At 36.9% G+C, this 16,935-nt stretch overlaps 1 protein-coding gene across 5 annotated transcripts in view; it reads left to right on the forward strand.

Moving 5' to 3' along the window:
• The first annotated feature begins 2,183 nt into the window (after nt 1-2,183).
• LOC108573352 (plasma membrane calcium-transporting ATPase 3) overlaps nt 2,184-16,935 on the forward strand; it is a 48,334-nt gene continuing 33,582 nt past the window's right edge. For all 5 annotated transcript variants that reach the window (XR_001891401.1, XM_017935761.1, XM_017935762.1 and 2 more), the window contains exons 1-13: nt 2,184-2,324; nt 2,543-2,825; nt 3,767-4,044; nt 4,126-4,323; nt 4,545-4,771; nt 4,863-4,998; nt 5,082-5,216; nt 6,550-6,585; nt 7,561-7,931; nt 8,183-8,667; nt 9,721-10,766; nt 11,267-11,481; nt 11,900-12,051. Coding sequence is in view for 4 of the 5 variants with exons in the window: in XM_017935761.1 (XP_017791250.1) it covers nt 3,888-4,044; nt 4,126-4,323; nt 4,545-4,771; nt 4,863-4,998; nt 5,082-5,216; nt 6,550-6,585; nt 7,561-7,931; nt 8,183-8,667; nt 9,721-10,766; nt 11,267-11,481; nt 11,900-12,051 (3,158 nt within the window). In the remaining variant the exon portion in view is untranslated. The remainder of the gene's footprint in view (nt 2,325-2,542; nt 2,826-3,766; nt 4,045-4,125; nt 4,324-4,544; nt 4,772-4,862; nt 4,999-5,081; nt 5,217-6,549; nt 6,586-7,560; nt 7,932-8,182; nt 8,668-9,720; nt 10,767-11,266; nt 11,482-11,899; nt 12,052-16,935) is intronic.

Below are 16,935 nucleotides of genomic sequence, written 5' to 3' on the forward strand. Positions count from 1 at the left end.
GTGTATTAAAAAAAAATATATATAATTCCATTTAAAAAATCAAAGTTGACCTTCATATGTCCTTGACGCGTCCACCCATAAAAAAAAATCAATAACATCAGAATATGCAGCCCTCGAAATCATTCAACTTCCGTCCAAACATTTCTCGCTGCGAATAATAATAATGACAAAAATCAAAGTGGTAATTTCAGGTTGGACACCCTGTATATGTAGTTGGCTAATGGGGCACGTATCATGGATGATCCCTTGGATAAAGGTGGTGATATGGTGAAGTCCTTAAGTCTAGAAATAAGACAGCATACGTAATAGTTGCTCTTTGGTTCGAACACGTGAAACACTAATTATACACACAGACCGTCCGTGCGGCAAATAGAGAGAGCGATTTTATCCGATTCAATGAAAACTGGTCCCGTCAGGCATTATAATTAATGGTCGATGAGTTATTGTTGGATTTCCGAGAATTATTGACGGATCGGTTGTCGTTTAAGCTACACTGACCACGGAATGTCGATATGCAAGAAAGTTTATTCGAGAAAAAGTGCATGGTACGCGTCAAAGTGAAGGATAGTGTTGATAGTTTGGCATTCAGGGGTTGGCACTCTGGCTACGACCGGGTGACGCGCGAAATTAAATCGCAAAACGGCACTTGGTTGAAAATAAGGGTAGTTTACCACCTTGGTGCGCTTACTAAGGCAGTAGTTAGTCTTCCCATCAAATCAGCTTCTAATTAAGGAAGCCCTCCCCTGGTCAACAACTCTGGACGCATTCAGCTTATACAGGATGTTTCTGAACTATACATAGAAACTAGAAATGACACATTCTCTTTTATCAACCTATATTCGTCAAGATTATTTCGTTTCTTTTCGTGACTTCTATTAGATTACACTTGAGAAACATCCTGTATACTTCGAAAGTGATTTCTCCACGGACTTTCATTATTAGCACTTCGCTGCGAGTAAAGAGAGAGAGGTTATATCGCGCGTAAAATCGTCGAGTGTAATTGGAACGGTCTTATGAAACGAAAAGTTGGCTATAGGTTGACTATAGGTTAAGTTTGTCGATCATTCTTGTAAAACTTTTAAAACGTTATTTATAACGTTTGGAAATAAAATTACGACAACCTCAAGCAAACTGCTCCCCTGAATGGTGTTGAAAAAGTTGGTTAGACGCGCGTGTACTCTCACGCACGTTTGAAAGTTCGATAATAAGAGGTTCTCTATTTTCTGTCCGTTCAAGAGTGTAAACAATGAACGGCGATCTGCGTGAAAATAGGAAAATAGTTGGAACTGGACGGTAAAAGGATTCCGTTTCTTTGATAACTCCACATTTGCCGCTGTTTGCGTCTGTATCGACTCTCTGGCACTTCTGCTCGGTCAACAATATTGACACACGTATATACATACGTACCCCTCGAAATATAGAACAGACAGAAAGTATGTTTCCTCCCACGGCCAAGGAAACAGCCCCTGACCGCTCGAAACAATTCCTTTTAGTTAAAACAATGCTCTTTAGACAAGAGAGATTATTGAAGGAGAGGAAAAAAGGTATGTCGAATGTTAATGCTCGATAACAGTCTCTTCTCTGACCTATATCGATATATTACGTTATGTGATAATGTACCCTTAATAATGAAATTGAAAGTATTAATTAAACAAAGAAAAAAAGATGGATTTTGTACGATGCATTTGTTCCCTCATTTTAATGTGCGACTGATATCTCGAACGATAATAGTTGCGATTCGAAAGTAGAATTCGAGAAAAATTGTAAAATCGATATTTTCGGTTAACTTATCTCGCCATTTTGACATGTCATTAATCGATAGTATAAAATTTTTTAATTCCAATTGTCAGTTTGCCCTTTATGATTAATTAATCATATGAATGTATATTATTAATTAATCATATTAATTGATCATTTACGCGAGCACCGTTGGAAAATGCGATCATCTTGGTTAGATCACCGTTGAATTCTCGTTCTTGTGTGATGATGCCTGTCACCGGCAGTTGTAATAGGAATTTAAGACTGGTGGAACTGGTTGTTTATCGGGAGTCGGCTTTTGTAATAGGATGAAAATAGAGTTGTGAGTAAAAATTACGTAAACGCGATGAATGAATCAGGTTTTCACTTTCCAAGTGAAAATGTGCGACCGGGGAGAGCGTGCTCAGTTGATCGCGAGACTTGACCGAGCGATGTATCGACTCCTCTAAATTCCGCGATATCGTAAATTGCATATTGCGAAACAGTGCGTGTGTATTCTCTGCTACTGAACGCGTTTATGACGTGGATTCTTTTCTTCACAAAAATTAATTACGTTGCTTACGAAAGTAATTTTCAATAGAAACATTTTATTCGTTCAAAAATATAATATTCAGTCATTTACAGGATTATTTGTTCAAAATAATTGTTTTTCATTTCGTATTCTAAATTTTTTTAAACAAAATCTATTTCGAAACAATTATTTGCTTAAAAATTCCTATTGAATCGGACCAAATGGTAGGTTATAATTTATCTGAACGTTAACATTCCGTTCCATCTCGTATAGAAGCAAAGCGGAAACGGAGGAAAACATCGAAAACTCGGCGCAGTACGCGTGCGAGCAGCTAGAGGGCAACACGAATCGATTACCACTCCGCTAATGGCTTATTTCACTTAACACGCCTTTCCGTGTGGCAAGCTGGTATGCTGTGTATCGTGATTAGCTTTTCACGGCTAGAGATCGACAGGGAAGAATGAAGCTCCGCGGCCCGTGACCAGTGAGGGGTGATCGGTTTGCATGCCAATTCGCGATCTGTTCTTGGCGTCAAGACATAAACTGTCACCAGAAGGTAAACGGGTGTTCTCTGTGTGTCTCTCTATCTATCGCTCACTTTACCTTGTTGGTTTCTGTCTCCTTTCTGCGACCCGTGTTATTTTTAGATGTCTATCGCCGATGTTCTTCAATCTGTCCCGTGTCACTGTGTTCCTCGTGGTGACATCATTTCGGAAGAGAATGTCTAGTTCTTTTATTGCTGTCAATCGTGTCTCGCAATAATGATTCATTCGTCTGGGTATATAACCTTAAAGCGTGTCGGCACTCGATGACAACCGTGACCACTCGTGGATGTCTTTTCGTTCACTAAAGATGTTTAATGTCACTAAAATCATTTTGGTACGTTTTGTGGATTTTTTTGTGATGGTTTAGTGTATCGCCGCTGATGAGTCGATAGTGTTCGGGTTCAATGACTCGGGCTTCCTGTTGTCTCCCCGGAAATGTCTAACTACTATTTATGGTTTTCAAGAGAAATTGGAAGAATTATGTTTCTTTATGACTGTGTAATTTTTTTAAATTTAATTATTCATTGTAACAATCCTTGAAGGTCCCATACATTTTAACATTATATATTGTAAGCTTCAAATTATGTACTGATCCAGCTCTAAGAATTTAATTTTTATGCAATATGTAATACAGTGATCACTGTCATTTGAAATGGAACTTTACAGTGGAATGTCATGGATTATTGACTATAAGAATGCTTATGTTAGTTCTTGTTATCATTTTTGAGTAGTAGAAATGCTTCTGGTTATAATTATGACATAATGACACATTGGTTTAGATAACTACAATTCACACAGCATCACTATCATGTGTAAATTACTTATTCTCTAATTAATATTTATAACAGAGCAATATAATCCATGTATAATTTATTCCATGAATGGTAACTTAGACGTAAGAAATTTATTGATGCTAAGTGAAGATTTGAAACTGTTTGCTTGTTTGTTTCAGCTGTTGGTCCTCCAATTTCTTGGGGGCCAGTGGTGTCAGTGACACCAGAGAATAATACGAGCTGCTAGCGTGAAGAAGTGCAGTGAAGTTGGCTTAGGCCAACGTTGGTGGACGAGGCAAAATGGCAACAATAGATGGCCGACCAGCCCAATATGGTGTCACTCTTAAGCAACTTCGTGAACTCATGCAGGTCCGAGGGCGTGAAGGAGTTGAACAAATCAATAGCCATGGTGGTGTGCAAGAGATTTGTAAAAAATTATATACTTCACCCAGCGAAGGTAAGTGATATTGATTCTTCGTTTTGATAAATCAAAGAAGTGGGTCAATATATATATAGAGTGAATAATTTTGTTGTACAGGTCTCAGTGGATCAGCAGCAGATATCCAACATAGAAGGGATACATTTGGTTCCAATTCAATACCTCCAAAACCACCAAAAACGTTTCTACAGTTAGTATGGGAGGCTCTGCAAGATGTTACGTTAATAATCTTGGAAGTAGCAGCATTGGTTTCATTAGGTCTTAGCTTTTATCAACCAGCAGATGATGAAGAAAAACGTAAGTGTGAATACTGATATCTTTGCTGATATTTCTCAATCAGTGGATACAGAAAGTGGAGTGGTATATACTTAGAGTTTGTAATCTTATAATATGCAAGACTTGATAATATCTGTAGCAGAGATATATCATGTCATAACACTTAGTTACATAATGATTTGATAAATGAATCAACTGTACATATAGGTTATTGTAAAATGTTTTTTCCATGGATGTTTCAGCTTTGATAGACGAGGATGAAGCGAAATACGGTTGGATCGAAGGAGCTGCTATATTTATTTCTGTGATCTTGGTGGTAATAGTAACAGCTTCCAATGACTATTCTAAGGAAAAACAATTTAGGGGTCTCCAGAGTCGGATAGAAGGAGAACATAAATTCTCCGTCATTCGGCAAGGGGAGGTCAAACAGATCTCTGTATCTGACATCGTTGTGGGTGACATATGTCAGGTGTGTAAGAATTTGAAATATTTTTCAAGAAAACTATCGTTGATATCTTTAAAATTTGTCAGTATGTTCAATTTGAGAATCTACAATACAGATAAAATATGGAGACCTGCTGCCAGCAGATGGTATCCTTATACAAAGCAACGATCTCAAAGTGGATGAATCCAGTTTAACAGGAGAGTCAGATCATGTTAAAAAAGGAGAATCGTTTGATCCCTTTGTACTCTCAGGTGAGAATTCTCTTTCACAGATTCAGTGTTTGTAATTCACATTTTCTGCATTATATTGTTACAATGCTATATTTCTGCCAAAGGTACACATGTGATGGAGGGTTCTGGGAAAATGTTAGTTACTGCAGTAGGTGTTAACTCACAGGCTGGTATTATCTTTACTTTGTTGGGTGCTGCTGTTGATCAACAAGAGCAAGAGATCAAGAAAATGAAGAAAGGTACGTACACGAGGTTTCAACGGAGAGAAATCAATGTCAGGTGTCCTGATTGGTGATTTAGAACAGTTTGGGATGATGATAGAAGTAGTGTAGTTTTAAAAAATGACCGTTTTGAGAACAAGACTTAGGATGGAATTTCATTGCATCAGCATTGAAGAAAGGAAATGGTAAAATCCGATTAAAATGTATAACTTCCGAAGTTGTTTTCAAAATGGTGTAATTTACTACAAATTTTTGCTCACTATAGTATTTTACAATAAGTAATCCAAACTCGCTACTTCTCCCATATAGAAAATGCTAGAGATTCTTGAACTATTAAATTGTGGAGAAATTAAATTGCTATGTATTAAGAAAGAGTAGTAGCGGGTACTACGAAACGCATGGCGCAAGACATGAATTTAAAAGTAGACATACAAGAATCAACGCATGGTGTTTATTTTGAATTGATGTGAGAATATTTTACTGTCAAGTTTAGTTCTTAGTTATTTGTTATGATCCCCCTTTTTTCCCATAGTATGTGTTTGTAATACTTTTCGACGATTCCCCGATCATTTACTAATTATCATTTTTTCAATCGAAAGAAAAAAAAAATTATTCATAGTTACAAAGAAAAAGTTCTCTGAAGGAATTAAGTAGTAGGTGAATTCATCAAAATATAAAAGTTTCACAGTTTTTAGAATTCCTGTGCAAAGGAACAGTTAAGTATTTAATATTATCGCACGTTAATTAGCATATTCACATCATGCGCCTTTTTTGAGATATTTATACCAGTCTGCATTTTGGTTGTAAGTGTTCGTACCTCTGTCTTTTATGTGTTCATGTATACAAACTCTTTTTATTGAATGACTTACGAATATCTTTTAGTGTTACCATTGCAATCAAGGTCAATTTTTGCTATGAAAAAAATTCATAAAGTAATAAAAAAAAAAATTCTTTTATTTGTGGAAGATGTTCAATTATAAATTTGATTAGTAAGAATTGATCTTGTCCTATTTATGAAGGATTAAATGGACATAAATCCCAGTATGCTTTCTTGTGATTTACGCTGTTGTATATGTTGTGTTGTTGCACAACCTGGAAGGCCCCTTTGAGTGTCGTACATTTTTTACACTACTTCCCTGAATATGCTGTTTAGATGAAATGATTAACAAAACAAAATAAAAAAACCTTCTAGGCTGTCCACTTAGGATCCTTAAGCGCATCATAGAAAGAAAGAAAAAAAAAAACAGAACAGAAAAAGAGATTTTTGAATATGGCGTAATTTACGACTGGCATATTACATTTTTAGATAGACTGCTAATCGATTTTGTTTTGCATGCGTTTTTTTATCTAGAGGCTAAGAAGCAGCGGAAGAAGAAGTCATTAACAGGTGAATAAAGTAAACTATCATAAATCATTATTGTTCCATCATTTTTCGGTGTTCGACATTTTTTACTTGTACATGAAAACAAGCACGCGCGCGAGTTTCATTTCTTTTCTTCTTTTTTCTTATGCTGTTTTATTATTTTTACACAGAGTATATACACACGTATCACGAGAAATCAAAAAATCGGAGATTACTCTTGTTTTTTATTTTGATCCTTTGTATCACTCTGTCTGTTTCATTCACGCCTATGTAGTACAGCCTATGTAGTATGTCAGAAGAACAATCTTGTGTTCATCAAGTTAATTTATATTTTGTTTTTTTTTTCGTTTCTGTCTGTACCTCTCTTCTATTTTTGGTACGTTAGTTCTCGTACGAATTAAATGGGAAGATTTGTTGAGAAAATGTGAAAGAAAGCCTCTCATCTGTGCTTCTCTGTACCTTCTTCTATTTAAGTCTTTGAATATCTTAGACAGCAGTGGTTTATGCGTATTCAAATAACAAGAATCTTAGCAGCTATCGAAAGTTCTGTATTCAGCTTATAATATTTTCTGCATTCTCTTAGCCCAACCCTTTTTTTATTATATACCCATGATTCTTTACTTATCTATGTCTCTTGATACATATTTATATATAACTGTTATGCTTTTTGATTAATTCTTGATTACCCTTCTGGCTTTTTTCCAGCTTTATTGCACCTTCTTACATTTCTTTTTCCCTTTTTTCAATGCATATTGATTGCTAACATATTTTAGTCACCAGTATCATATTATGAATTGAAATGTTTAGAAACACCAATGTAGCTGTAAATGTGATATGTAGAAGCTCGATTCCTCTAATTATTTGCTTTGTAAAAATGGTGAATCGAAGAGCTATATGTTTCTTGCTTTGTAAAAATAGAAATTAGATCAAGAAATGGGAATCGAGTTTCATGTAATGTTAATGAAAGAATTTAATGGAGTTTGTATATTGCGAATGAAGGAGATGAAGCTGGAGAAATAACTGGAAACAGCCATGTGAGCAGTGGCAAGCACGAGGGTGGGGAGAACCATCACGCAGCCAGCCATAGTAGCGGTGCAGAAGGAAAGAAAGAGAAGAGTGTTCTTCAAGCCAAGCTAACTAAACTTGCCATACAAATCGGTTACGCCGGCTCGACTATAGCAGTGCTTACCGTTGTCATTCTAGTCATTCAGTTCTGTGTAACGACGTTCGTTATACAAGGGAAACCTTGGAAGAATACGTACGCTGGTGATCTGGTGCGGCATTTGATCATTGGTGTAACAGTACTTGTTGTCGCCGTTCCCGAAGGTCTTCCTCTGGCTGTTACCTTGTCTCTCGCTTATTCCGTTAAGGTGATTATAACCTCAAACTATGATGAAAATCATTTTTAGAAGCGTTAAACATTTTAACCAATTGGCGGTTAGGTTAACCTCTTGATTTATAATTTCTTTTATATTGTAATGCGAGGTCTTAGAAAGTGGAAGGGTAATATTGTGTCACATTAGAAATGTGACTGAATCCTATGAGACAATGAGTTGGAAATATTAAAAACAAAAAAAGGTGTTGTACATTATTAAATGGATTCTCTTCCGTGTGTATATAGAAAATGATGAAAGACAACAACTTGGTGCGTCACTTGGATGCCTGTGAGACTATGGGTAACGCCACGGCAATATGTTCCGACAAGACTGGCACTCTAACTACCAACCGGATGACCGTCGTTCAGTCGTACATATGCGAGAAGATGAGCAAAACAATCCCACAGTTCTCGGAGATACCCAGCCACGTTGGAAACTTATTACTTCAAGCTATTTCTATTAATTCGGCGTACACATCCAGAACAATGCCCTCGCAGGACCCTACAGAGTTGCCGCTGCAAGTCGGCAATAAAACCGAATGTGCCTTACTTGGATTCGTAGTAGCCCTGGGCATGAATTATCAGACGATACGAGACGATCAACCAGAAGAAACTTTCACGCGGGTGTACACGTTCAATAGCGTTAGGAAGAGCATGTCCACTGTCATACCGAGGAAAGATGGTGGATATAGGCTCTTCACCAAGGGCGCTTCCGAGATCATCATGAAGAAGTATGTTTCATAACCCCTAACTAACAATCTTTACGGCTATATACAGGGTGTTTTAATAGGTTGGTGCTAAATTGATACAGAATATTGATTGGATATGAACCCATGCCAAAAAATGACTTATTAAGGAATTATAAGGAATAAAAGAATCGTTATCCATTAAGTAAAGTTAAAGATAAACAAATGGCTGTCGTCATTGTCAGTTATTATTCTTCCGACTTTACGAAGCTTTAAGTTCTAACAGTTGTTCAAAAGTTTCTCCTTTTGTAACTATACTAATTTTACTACTATACTAATTTTACTTAATGGACAATGATTCTTTTATTTTTTATAATTTGGTAATAAATGGTTTTCAGACATGAGTTCATATGAACTTTTTTCATCTATTTTACCTCATTAATACTTTATCATTTTGGCACCAACCTATGAAACATATTTTAATATGTACTGTGCAGAACTGGAAAGAAGTCTTGTAGAAGGAATTCGGGTTTGATTGGGTCATATCTCCATAAGCCTACCTTCTCTAACATAATCGTAGAAATGGGGCACATGTATCATCATTATTGGCCCACGCGATAACATCGACGAATCGGAACATATAAAATTACGTGACGCGAGAGTTCGGCGATACGGGTGAAGTACCCCTCTTGCCCTGTGCCGCTCCGCTGGACTTCTTTCTATCTCTGCCCAGTGTATACATTGTGACACCATCTCTGTCCACTTCAAATATCTCCATTATATCAAGAAATAAGTGAAAACATTAGTTACAAAAGTTGTATAGTTGTAAGGAAGACAACATGGTAGCAATAGTTTTTTTGCAGGTGAAGGCGCAGAGGAGTTTGGAAATCAATTTTTTAAAATGGAATTTCCAACTTTTTTTGGTTGAATTCGATAGAATAGCGAATTTTGAGTATAAAAATAGTAAGGTATATTTATCCTAAAATTCATCAGACAGAGTAGTGGATAGAGTTGGTGTGATACCCTGTATAATATAAATGTAAATTATAAATATATATATATATTTTTAGTTAAATTGTATTTTTTTCATATTTTCAGATGTGCCTTTATATACGGTCATGAAGGTCGTTTGGAGAAATTTACCAGAGATATGCAAGAGCGTCTGGTGGAGAACGTGATAGAGCCGATGGCGTGCGACGGTCTCCGTACCATCTCCATCGCTTACCGCGACTTCGTTCTGGGTAAGGCGGAGATCAACCAGGTTCACATCGACAACGAGCCGACCTGGGACGACGAGGAAAATATTGTGAACAATCTGACCTGTCTGGGTATCGTCGGTATCGAGGATCCTGTGCGTCCTGAGGTGCCGGACGCAATTAGAAAGTGTCAAAAGGCTGGGATCACTGTGCGTATGGTGACTGGAGACAATATAAACACAGCGCGTTCCATAGCTCTGAAATGTGGCATCCTGAAGCCAAACGAGGACTTCCTGGTTTTGGAGGGAAAAGATTTCAACAGAAAGATCAGGGACAACAACGGAGAAGTACAGCAACATCTGTTGGACAAAGTGTGGCCGAAATTAAGGGTGTTAGCCAGATCGTCACCAACAGACAAATATACGTTGGTGAAAGGCATAATTGATAGCAAAGCGACTGTGAGTCGCGAGGTTGTTGCCGTGACTGGTGACGGTACGAACGATGGCCCGGCCTTGAAGAAGGCCGACGTCGGCTTCGCCATGGGCATAGCCGGCACAGACGTCGCAAAAGAAGCCTCCGATATCATATTAACGGACGATAATTTCTCGTCGATCGTGAAGGCGGTTATGTGGGGTAGAAACGTCTACGATAGTATAGCGAAGTTCTTGCAGTTTCAGCTGACCGTCAATATCGTCGCTGTTATAGTTGCTTTTATCGGGGCATGTGCCGTGCAAGATTCGCCTCTTAAAGCGGTGCAGATGTTGTGGGTGAACTTAATCATGGACACGTTAGCGTCGCTCGCATTGGCCACCGAATTGCCTACACATGATCTTCTTCTACGTAGACCGTACGGTCGCACGAAACCGCTCATCTCCAGGACAATGATGAAGAACATTCTCGGTCAAGCTGTCTATCAGTTGACTGTAATTTTTATGCTTCTTTTCGTTGGTAATTATATACACGCTATTTAATTCTGACACTGTCGATACGTAGGCTGTTCTCTCTTATTAATCTATTCCTTATGGAGAAATTAGTCGAAATTGCATATGAGGCACCGTTCTCGAGTCAATTAAATTTTTAATTGATTCACACCATCAGCAAATTTTTTCTTTTAAATTTCGACATATTTTTCGCAAGAAATCTGATTGTTGGAACACCCTGTGTATAATATATTCCTTCGAAGTCATCTTTGGATCCAAAAGAAAGAAACATAGTGTGGTTAAATAACGTGAAGGATGTACGTGAATTAGATGAGAATATTGTTTTGTGGACTGATTAAAAGTTGTATCTGTAGGTTATGTTGTTACTATAATTTACAATAATTTGAAAGAGTATTCTGATGTGTGATACATATATAAAATAGTGAAAGTGACGTTTCTATTTGGATCTCGAGATGACTGAAACAGTTGAAGATAGCTTCTTCTAATGATGAAACGATTGATCGATAGGCGATAAGATGCTCGACATCGAAACAGGCCGAGGAGTCGCACAGGCTGGCGGCGGTCCAACGCAACACTTCACCGTCATCTTCAACACGTTCGTCATGATGACTCTTTTCAACGAATTTAACGCCAGGAAAATCCATGGTCAGCGTAATGTCTTCCAAGGAATATTCACCAACCCCATCTTTTATTCTATCTGGGTCATGACATGTCTATCGCAGGTAAATTCCCTTAATTTAATTTAAATAATTTTATTCGTTCAATGTGAACATTATCGTGACATATTTGAAATTTGGAGTAAAAGTACTTGATACAATAGAATATCAGATAGCAAAATATTTTCCAAAACACAAAGTGAACAGTTATCTTTTCTATGAATAGTTATCTTTTGAATGACAATCTTATTCTATAAATATTGTTATCAAACCCGGAGACAAACTTATTCCATAAATATTGTTATCAAACCCAGAGACACACTTTCGTTTCGTTTCTGTTAATTAATCATATGATAGGTTAACAAAAGGTCCCAAGTGTTGCAGCCAAGCAGATACATCTACAATGGGTCCCTTTACACATTGGTGACACAGTACCCACAATTTTCCAGTGCTCCATTAATAATATTGTGTGTCTGTTTTCTAGGTAGTTATCATACAATACGGTAAAATGGCGTTCAGCACGAAAGCTCTCACATTAGAACAGTGGATGTGGTGCCTGTTCTTCGGAGTCGGTACTCTATTGTGGGGCCAAGTAATTACGACTATTCCTACGCGCAAGATTCCTAAAATCCTTTCGTAAGTGATATATAAAACATTCATGTATAAGAAAACTACAATTTTTTTAGTGTCTGGATGATGAGAGATACTTCTGTTCGCGGTCTAGCGGGCGCAGCCTTTTTTTTTGGCGACTTGACCTCAAAACGAGAAAAGTATATGGTTTCGCCCGTATTGCGTTCTCGTTGAACGGAAAATATTTTTTTTTTTGTTTCTTTTCTATCTTTTTTTTTTTTAATATACTTACCGTATACAGTAATGTCTCCACAAGTGTCAGTCCGCAAGGAACCTAAACCTGACACTTGTAGAGTGCGGGACTACGTTTTCGAGCCTCGCGCCCGCCTTTGTAGTTTGCCGAACGTAGACAAGGACAGCGAATAAAAGATAAGGATGAAACGTGAGTCGAGGCAACCAAGCGATTTAAATACCAACTTTTTTAATTTTACGTTTTTTTATCCCGAAATTTTTCTTAACATATTGATGAGATTTTCCTGATGAAAATGATATCAAACACGATATAATTTGAACAGCATTTACTTATTAACACGTTCACTGTCTGGCGTGATAGTGAATAAGTAAATGTTGTTCAAATTATATCGTGTTTGATATCATTTTCATCAGAAAAATCTCACCAACATGTTAAAAAAAATTTCAGATGAAAAAAAGTAAAATTAAAGAAATTATATTTTTCTCTTATGAATTGTCGAGCCGTGAAATCTCGTAAAAGAAACCGAGTGGTGTAGCGTTACACGCTTGACTGACAGCGAGCGAGATAACACAGGCGCAGCAATGACGCAGACCTAGGCGTAGGACCATCTATACTGACACTTGTAGAATCCAAACTGGCTGACACTTGTAGAGACATTACTGTAATTAGTTTCTCTTTTTATCTGGTCTGCAACTCGAAAGGGAGAATGCCAAAAGTCGATTTGTGTGTGTATAAACAGCCACTTTTTAAAGCATCTTGGAGCTATGAACAACTAAACCCAGGCATACATGCACGCATTATTAACTATAGCATTAAAATAAAAAGAAATGATCGAGAGAATGTAAGTTGGGAAAAAGTGTGGATTTTTCTTGCTTTCTTGCATTGTGCGACGCGACAGGAACGCGTTTGCACCAGGGGCACTTTAAAATTAAATTAAAATGGAAGAAGAGGCTGACCTCTTGTTTCCAAGCTTTGAGAATGCGTCTTATGAAATAAGCTCTGATATGATGCGTAATCTTGTCAGCGAATTAATCACGTTTTTGGAAATTAAAAAACAAAAAAGACGCACGATTTTAATTTCTTACATTTTGGTTCTAATAGGTGGTAATATGAATAGCTTCTATGAGTTTTTATTGAGACCCTCCTGATATATGATAGTCGCCTTTGCATGAACTTCTTTATCTCAATCGAAGTTTGGAAGATTTGATAATTGAGTAATATTACTCTGTATTAATTTATTTTACAAGTAACGAATTTATTAATTATCTTTTGATGATGGTTGGTAATTGTATAAGGAAGCATTGTATAAATAGTATATATAATTCTTAATATTAATATTGACTTAATTCTTAATATTAGCAATTTTTATATTGAAACAGAATCTATGTATAATTAGACTGTCCAACAATTCTCTGTGTTAATATTAAGAATATGGGATGGATATGTTGTGTATGTATATCGTTGGTATAGTGTTTTCTTTTATTCAACTGACATCTATCATTATTTTAATTGCAAATGATAATAACATAAGAAACACGAGCACTAGCTCGTCTCTATAACAGCATCAAAATCACAATCACATAGTACCATTCGAAAGATAAGTATCATTAGTAATCGGTATCGTGTAAAGATGTAATAGAAGGGAAGCATGCATCGTGGAACTCATATATTGATTATTGGTAACTGTATATAATAAACCGTAGCGCTTCCGTTAGTTTATGTTCTTCTCGCTTCTACGAATATACTTTTTCTATTGCTTTTTGCTTGTCACGTGTCTCTCACCTTCACCCACCTAACGTTAGCATTATTGTATTTGCTTTACATAGCATGTGCTCTCTAGACGCCCAAGTATTATCAAAGAAGTCCAATATCTTGAAATGTGACATGGTGACACACTGTAACCTTGAATTGGATACATTATATAGAATGATTACGCGTGCTCAGCTATTCCCTCGCTCCCCCTCTCTTTGTAATTATACAATTAGTGTTGGCCAAATGATAGAATGTTCAAGGCTTCCTTAGATAAGGAAACTTTGATCTTTGTTCAGAGGCAAATAAAATCAGTATCCGAAAAGGAGTTCCGAATAAGACTTGTATTTTAAACGTAAATTATTTTGCAGAGACATAAAATACTTCCAGAGAGATATTAGAGATACTTTAAAGTGAGAATTGTGGAAGAAGTAAATTTTAATGCTGGAAGAGTAGAATTCAAAAGTGTCCAAAGGTAATGAAAACTTATCCAGATATTAATTTTGTTAATGAAAGCTTAAAATGTTCTTCTAGATTAATTTATTTGGATATTGGAGTATGTAGAACTTCAAATTGAGCAACTGAGTATCAATTTCCTCTCTGGAGAGTGAATTGTTGCTTGTTTCTCATTTTGGAATCTAAAAACCCGCGATGGGTAGGCTTAGCCTTTGCATGACTGAAGACCCTTCTCCGACGTCTACGTACTTGTTTGTTGTAAAGAGTAACCAACTAAGAAAAATGGCGTCCCAATGATTATATTGTACATACATATATAATATTTGCGTTTTCTGTTTGGTGCAAGGGATCTCAGTGGCGCGCTTGAACCCAAGTCCAGAGATTATGTATACATTGGACTCTTGGTTCACCAGGCTCTCAAAATGGAGCTTGAACACTCGAGATCTAGTTCTGTTACATATATAATAAGTGGTATTTTTGCGCTTAGCACTTTGTCTTTGTAATCACTCTGCTCTCTCGCTGGAGTTGTTTATTACGACTCTGTTCTTTCAACGACTTTTAACTTGTCTATCTACCTGTCTTTCTTTCTTTCTGTCTGTCTGTCTGTCTGTCTGTCTTTCTTTCTTTCTTTCTTTCTTTCTTTCTAACCTCTCTTCTCTGTCACACTGTATAACCTATTTCTCTGCCCACCCTCTTGTCTATCTGATTATTTCATTCTGTCTCTATCTATTTCTATTTCCGTCCATCATTCGCACGGAGCCAACTTTCTTCTTTTGAAATGGTTTTCTATCTATCTCTCTCTTTTTCTCTCTGCATCTGTTTCTCTCTGTCTGCTTAGGTTGCCTCCCAATTTGCAGGTTTTTTGATTCCCTTGCGAATTGGGCAGGCAATTCTCGCTGCTCTCGCGTCGAGCGCACTAACATTTGACAAAAAGCGATGATTAATCAAACAAATTGAAAAAATAACGGATATGGTTGTATCGATATAGGGTATAATACATGTATTATTATGGGGTGCTTTTGTGTGGTCGTCCTGGTCCGCCATTCACAAAAAACCGCGTGTGTAGGAACATGGAAAGTGACATATTCTATACCTGGAACTCTAACACACGGTTTTTAATCTTCTGCATTTGCTTATTTAAAAAGCTTATTACAAGCCACTTGTCGTAGGACATATAGAGAAGTAGTTGCGGTTTTTTCTTGTGCTTTTACACTTGAGAGAACTGAAGTTACTCCCGTACACACAGGTAAGGGAGATTCAACGAAACGAAAAAGGAACCTGTCCAGAGAAGAAAGGAGAAAGGAATTAAAAAAAAAAAACAAGATCACACACACCTGGTCTTGAATGTTGTAAAAAGAAAGAGATCTCCGTGTCATGCGTGCATCGTTCTCCTGTCCAAACAAAAATGTTCTAACGTCACTTCCTACCCTCCACATCGTCACATTGTGTTTTCATTTCCTTTCTTAATGATTTTTTTTTCCCTCTCCTTTTTGTTTCTTTCCTTAATTTATTCGTCAGTTCTGTTCATCGCTGTCGCCCTTCTCCTGACAAGTACAAAAGTATCTCTATCGTCGTCATGTATACACGTCATAATACTATTGTATTTACACATACACACACATACAGTCGTTCTCCATCAGCCGAAATCGCATTAATCGCATTGCACCTCACATTTCGCATATATCCCCTCGTTCGTTGGCTCATCCCTTTTTACACGTCGCAAACATTTGTTCTTTCTTGTATATGTGTACATTTTACTGGCTGTTGTCACCAATTACATGTTAATTCAAGGAACAGATGCAGCTTACTGGAAGCAAACATTTTAACATAGGAAAAAAACTGATATAAGATACTTTCAAGAAATAGAATTCTTACCGGTTGTATTTGATATTTGGCTTAACGAAGAGTTATGTATCAACAAGTGCTACATAAAATATCGAATTACTATTCATTCGCATATTAATCGATCAAGTGATTACTTAAATGTTGTTGAAAACTCCGAGTTTCTTTGTTTTAATTTAAAGTTTTTATAATTCTTGGTAAAGTACTACTGGGAAATCTAAGAGTAATGTTTGTTTGTTTCGACATTTCATATTACGTGACTAAATAAATAACACGGATTTGAGGAAGATTTTTTTTATTTGCATTAATAAATCATATGAATGTTTGCTTTCAATAAGCCCACTTGATAAGGTATCGAAACATATTGTCCATGATACTGAAGCAGCCAGTAAGGTTATTTGTTAGTCTGTGCTTTCCTTTCTCGGCCACTTCCGACCACCGTTGTGTCACCGTCGGTCGATCCTCTCCGTAAGAAAACAGAAATGTGTTAATTATCCAGCATCGTCGACACAACCGTTTCATTAAAGAGATTGATAGGTTAGGTGTCCAAGCTAAGGAGCGAGGGGGAAAAAATAAAACCGTGTAGAGAACAGTGAGAAAATATCTTTGGTGCAGTGCGTCGAGGAGCCGGCTCTGCGCGTCATCTCAAG

The sequence above is a fragment of the Habropoda laboriosa genome, unplaced genomic scaffold (genome assembly GCF_001263275.1).
Source record: "Habropoda laboriosa isolate 0110345459 unplaced genomic scaffold, ASM126327v1 scaffold134, whole genome shotgun sequence".
Lineage (NCBI taxonomy): Eukaryota > Metazoa > Arthropoda > Insecta > Hymenoptera > Apidae > Habropoda > Habropoda laboriosa.